The sequence below is a fragment of the Oryza glaberrima genome, chromosome 8 (assembly GCF_000147395.1).
Source record: "Oryza glaberrima chromosome 8, OglaRS2, whole genome shotgun sequence".
In the NCBI taxonomy this organism is placed as follows: Eukaryota; Viridiplantae; Streptophyta; class Magnoliopsida; order Poales; family Poaceae; genus Oryza; species Oryza glaberrima.
In genome coordinates, this window is record NC_068333.1 from 15,317,023 (window position 1) to 15,323,022 (window position 6,000).

The 6,000-nt window shown below is 36.3% G+C and overlaps 1 protein-coding gene across 3 annotated transcripts; it reads left to right on the plus strand.

Annotated features, from left to right (window-relative positions):
• Positions 1–1,120: 1,120 nt before the first annotated feature.
• On the plus strand, positions 1,121–5,566 carry LOC127782884 (uncharacterized). 3 transcript variants are annotated; one of them, XM_052310159.1, is made up of 17 exons: positions 1,121–1,208; positions 1,601–1,662; positions 2,145–2,405; positions 2,504–2,772; positions 2,862–3,065; positions 3,179–3,271; positions 3,365–3,460; positions 3,542–3,886; positions 3,963–4,028; positions 4,111–4,194; positions 4,280–4,369; positions 4,495–4,554; positions 4,676–4,737; positions 4,825–4,896; positions 5,040–5,087; positions 5,336–5,401; positions 5,530–5,566. In XM_052310159.1, the coding sequence occupies exons 3-13, from the start codon at positions 2,147–2,149 to the stop codon at positions 4,703–4,705; spliced, it is 1,596 nt and encodes a 531-aa protein (XP_052166119.1). In that variant the 5' UTR covers positions 1,121–1,208; positions 1,601–1,662; positions 2,145–2,146; the 3' UTR covers positions 4,706–4,737; positions 4,825–4,896; positions 5,040–5,087; positions 5,336–5,401; positions 5,530–5,566. The 3 variants fall into 3 exon arrangements, with proteins under 3 accessions (XP_052166119.1, XP_052166118.1, XP_052166120.1); XM_052310158.1 differs by lacking the exon at positions 1,121–1,208 and having other exon boundaries at positions 1,533–1,662; XM_052310160.1 differs by lacking the exon at positions 1,121–1,208 and having other exon boundaries at positions 1,533–1,662; positions 4,304–4,369.
• The last annotated feature ends 434 nt before the right edge of the window (positions 5,567–6,000 follow it).

Consider the following 6,000-nt stretch of genomic DNA (forward strand, 5'->3'; position numbering starts at 1 on the left):
GTCGTGCTAACATAATTTAAATAACTATATTTTTAAGACCAAAAATATATTACGTCTGTTTTTCATGTGGTATGTCCGGACCGGGTCGACGACGACAAAAACGCATGGTTTTTCGGTCGTGCTAAGATAAATTAAATAACGAATATTTTAGGACAAAAAATATGTTACATCTTGATTTCATCTGGTCTGTCCGGACCAAATTGACAAAAAAAAATACGTTATTTCGGTCGTGCTAAGATAAATTGAATAACTACTATTTTAAGACAAAAATATGTTCTGGGCCGAGTCAACAATGTAAAATCAAGTGGTTTTTTTTTGTCGTAATAGGATAAATTAACTAACTACTTTTTTATTAAGACAACAATATGTTACGTCTGGATTTCATCTAGTCTGTCTAGACCATGAAAAAACACATGATTTTTCGGTCGTGCTAAGATAAATTAACTAACTACTATTTTAAGAAAACAATATGTTATGTCCGGATTTTATTTGGTCTCTCAGGACCGAGTCGGCAACGACGCAGTTTGTAGTAGTGCATTTTTGTTTTAGTAGTTAGTTAATTATTTTACTAGAAAATAATTTTTAATAGTGCATTTATGAAGTTTTATAACTAGTTCTTATTGATCCGCACAAAAATAAATTAGCTGAACTAGATTAGATAACCGGAGGTTAAATCTGCCCTGAAAAAAATCGAGCTTAAATTTACTTGATGTGAATTTAACATTTTGTGTATCTGCGCAAATTATTTTGCTCTCCCTCCATTCTTTCCCTCCTTTTCCATACTTATTCCAAATCATTCCCTCCAAAAAAAATTGAGCTTAAATCTACTCAGTCTGAATTTAACATTATTTTTATCTCTGACAAAACGTTTGCTCTCGCTCCGTTCTTTCCCTCTTTTTTTTCTCAGTCTCACGTTATTTTCCAAATCTTTCCTTAAAAAAAAATGAGCTTAAATTATTTTGCTCTCCCTCCATTTTTTTCAGTCTCAATATTGTTTTTCTCACGTCTTTCGTTGTCGCGCCATTTATTCCCTCCATTTTATTCCTCCAAGAAAATCTAACTACCCGTGAAAAACTCTATCCCCTCTCTCTCCATTCTCCAACAAAGAGATCGTGGGTGGGTTTTCTTCTCCAACGAAACTCTATCCCCTCTCTTCTTCTCTCTGCACTGCTCCTCCCCTCAGGCCTAAGCCGGGCACCAATCTGAAGGTAAGGCACCATGGTGATTTGCTGGCCAGCCGCTCCGCGTGTCCACACCTCTCCCAATCTGTGTTGGCTGCCATCCTCTGCACCTACGCCTCCCCGCCGACCAACAACCCTGAGCAGGCGAGCTCCCCCACGGCCGCTGAGGGCCACGCGGTGACGCCTCGTGCCCGGTGGCCGTGCGCTGCAGCGCTAGTGCGGTTTTGCCTCCCCAGCGCCTACGTCTACACCACGCCGCGCAGCCCACGGCCCTGCCGCCATGCTCCTGCATCTCCGCCTCCCTTCCTAGTTCCTACACGTTTCACTGCCTAGCTGTGTTGCCAAATCACACTCGGGTCTAATTCCATTTCAGCACTATACTACATTACTAATTTGATATATATGTTCTCTGTATGCAGGTTTTGGATCAGATGCAGTGATCAATCCTAGGTGACAGAGCCTATTAGGCTAGAACAGACCAGTGAGCAATCCAATGTGTGATCTTTTTATATTCCTCTGTCCTGGATGTTGCAATCTAGCCGAATAAACCACTTTTGCTTTTGATCATTCACTGTCCATCTATGCATTTTATCTCCTTGCGTCAAATTAAATTTTGTTCTTTCTATCAATTACTTGTTTCAAATTGTTGGCCAATTAAAATGGACAAAGGAATTAGTGACTGGCAAATAAATCCAAATTGGAATTGGTAAATTTATTGTTCAATTTTTAATGTGTTGACACCTCTATTTGAAAATTGTTCATTAGCTAACAGAGGTATCTAATAACCTGTAGGCTAGCACCTTTCTCATCAATACAAACCATAGTGGTACTTTTTTGGACAACAGTAGAGTAAAATGCCTAAAGTTTTAGCCAATTCTGAAATTCTTCTTCTAGAGCAGTAGAGAAAAGTGGTACTCAGACTGCAATACATAGGTTTATGCTATTTTTGTTTTGGTGCAGCAGATATGGCAAGGAGTAGAAGGCGGTGCATTGTTCAAAGCCATGAGGAATATTTGTCAGAGGAACACATTGCAGAAGAAAATGCCCCTAAACAGCTTGCCACACCATCTGAACAAGAAACAATATGTAGTGATGTTCATGAGGGTAATGAAGATACTGATGACGATGTTGGAGAAGCCAATGAAGATACTGATGACGATGCTACTATGAATGCTGGAGAAGGCAATGAAGAATCTGATGATGATGTTGAAATTAATGTTCGAGGTAAATACTAAATCTTGATGGTAAGAAATAATGAAATTATTCTTCTTATCCTGGACTGTTGAGCATCACTTTTATCTTTGCAATTTAACATTGAACAGATGAAAATGGAACAATTGAAACACGTGGGAAGACAAAACTGAAAGATATTTGGAACCTTCCGAAAGGGCTTAGGATTGTGGTTCAGTGCAATGATCTCAACCAGGCAGTAGGAGATGAAGCTGGAATTTTGTCTAAATTTCTTGGAATGGTAGCTAGGAATGGTACTTTGTGTAGCTTAAGCTACACAGACTGGAGATTTCTAATAGGAAAGAGAGAGAGAAAAACAAATGAATTAAAAGTTAAAAAGGACATGCTTAAGCAAGTAAAGGTAAACCCTTCCCACATCTACACTTTTGTTAACTTCCTGTATTATTGTACAGTGCATATCCCTAGATGAGTTTCTTTGTTGGTATGCAGATGAGATTCCTTTATGCTCCTCGGATGGAAGAATTCATATTAAAAACTATTAGAGAGAGATGGAGGGGACATAAAGCAAAACTAAAAGAAAAGTATTTTGATGTAAATAAGAGCAAAGAAGCTAATTGCAACAATGTCCCAGCTGATGTGCTTCCTGACCAGTGGATTGCTCTTATCAATCATTGGATGAGCGAGAAATCGAAGGTATATAGGCAATGCATATTCACTACTGTGATGTTCTTACAAATGAGACTATCAATTGAACTAAACAATGTTGTGCTCATGTATATTTGCTAACTCTTATGATACGAGAACAGAAAATAAGCAAGCAGAACAAGGAAAATTGTCGAAAGAAGAAGGCATTACACACAGCAGGGACAAAGAGTTTTGCTCGTACAAGAGAAGAGATGGTAAAACATGTCCTGGAATAGCATTCGTCCAATTTCCATTCCAATCCTATATAGACTGTGTAGGATTTAATGATTTGTTCACATGTTCCATAGAGACAAAAAGATCCTGCAAAGAAGAATCCTCATAGAGCTGTTGTGTACATCCACACACACAAGTGCAAAACTGGCAAGAATCTAAATGGGCATGTGGTATACTATCAAATCTAAACCATAGATAATTTAAGTTTCAACATTTTTCATATGTTCTATTCATATTGTTCCTGTGTTTAGGATAATTTGAAGAAACTTGTAGCTGAACAACCAGCTTTAGCAGACACTAGTGAAGGAAGGACTGCTTGGAAAGGAGATGCATTGAACCAAATACTTGGAGATGACAAGCCTGGGCATGTGCATGGTCTTGGACTAGTTCCAAAGCCTAAACAAGTTCTCGATGTGCCAACTTCCCGACGCTTAAAGAATATAAATGTTACTAGACTGGATGATAACTGGAGTGAAGATGTTATGGCTGCTAGACTGCAGTTGGAAAAGATCAAAAATCATGTCCAGAATCATGATGCTGAGCTTTTGGAATTGAAAGCGAAGACAAACAAGTTGGAAAAAGAACAAATGAATCAGGTGAGAATTTGAAGAAGTTGTCCTAAAATGTTTGTAACTCACTGAATGTATCTAACCTACCTAGTTGGTGTTACAGGGAGGTTTAGATCGAGTATCTACAAACAAAGAAGCTAGTGTTGATGGTCCTATTTTGAAAAGGAGGGTATGTATCTATATGGAAGATTACCCTATATAGTTTGGAAAAAATATGGTCTAAATCTCCTTTTCTTTTCTACTGTTGACAGAGGGTGTATTCTGACCGTCCCTTGCAAGAAATTTGTATTGCTGAGGAGGAAAACGATATGGTTCAGGAAGAAAACAATATGATGGTAATATACTGGAATTGCACTATTGTATTGCTAGGAATAGTTGCACTATTTTGTAATTGAGAATATATGGTCCCTTTCAAAACAGAATACATGCTCCCTTTCAAAACAGAATATACAGAGCCATGTTCCAAATGAGGATTTGCAACCAAAAACCAAGCAATGTGTTGAAGACAAGGTACTTGTCTTACCAACTATATTATTATTCTGAACCCCCCATGATTACTTAACATTACATGATTTTGTACTGTTTGTAGCTATGGTTGTTTACTATAGTTCATAATCTTATGCATTTTATTTTAGAACAAACAAAATTGGGAACAACATGACTATGGGAAACAAAGGAAGGTTATTTCTGCACAGGTTAGTTTTCATTTTTTTTATTGATTGCAACTCACCATGTTTGCGCTATTCTAATGCAACAATTGATGAAACAATCCATGTCTTAGAGTTTTCGTAATGGTTTTTTTGCCTTCTTCTATAGAAAAAAAAACTAACAAGGAAAACCATGTGATGAATGCACGAAAAGTTGTTGAAGCATCCAAGGTTATTTTTTATTCATCATGTCTATAAATTTCTGTTTTTACAAAATATAGCATGTATGATTGACTAGTAGTTTTGATTACATTGCAGAATAAAGAAAGAGAAAAAAATGCTCAGAGCCATGTTAGACTAGGCCAAAACCAACCAACTGCTACTCCTAAGGTTAGTATTGTTTATTCTATTATATTTTGCAAGGGATTGACTTTGTGCACAGATTTATGTTTTGCTTTAGCACTTCAACATTTATTTTGAATGTATGCAGTTAAGTTGCAGACTCATGATCGAAACAATTCTTATTTTTACAGAAAAGACAGTGCAGCACAACAAACTTTATCGCTGACAATTCAATGGAGGTAAACCATATTAAAGTTTTACTGTACACTGCTTCATAAATATATGGTATGAATCTCCATTTGGTTTCTACTATTGTTAGAGAGTGTGTGTTAACGGTCCCTTGCAAGAAAATTCTATGGTTGAGCATCAAAACAATATGATTGAGCATGAAAACAATGCTATGGTAAAGTATAAAAATTACAATGTTTTTAGCTGGGAATAGTTGCACTATTTTCTAACTAGTAATATTGTCTCTCTTTCACATCAGGACACAAATATCCATGTTCAGGACAAGGTTTTGCAACTACCAACCAAGCAATCTACTATAGATAAGGTCATTCTCTTCCTATTTGTTATGTCGAACTCACCACATAGCATTATGCTATTGATCTCGATATTGTTTGCAACTGTCAACGTTTATTGTAGCTGTTCATTACAATCTTATGTCTTATTTTATTACAGCGCAATCAAACTTATGGCCAAAATCACCTTGAGAAACAGAGGAAGATTATTTGTGTGAAGGCTAGTCTTCACTTTTTTATTGATTGGAACTCACAGTGTTTAATTATAAAAATAACTAGATTATTGTAGTTTGTGCCAATATTTTGATATTCCATGCAGAATAAAGGAAACATGAACCAGAATGATCACATGCAACAAGGGAAGAATAATTCTAATGCTTATAAGGTAAATTTTCACTTCTGAAGCCACCTAATATAAAGATAAGCTATAGAATTCTATTTGGTATAATATGTTTGTACTTTATAGTTAAATTGTTGAATCTTGATCCAAATAACTTTGTACAGAAACAACAGTGCAATATAGTGGACATTATGGATGCCAATTCATTGGAGGTAAAACTTTTAATATGGTGTTCTTTTCCATACTTAATTGCTCTTTATATAGAGATAATGCTGATGGACATATATTTAT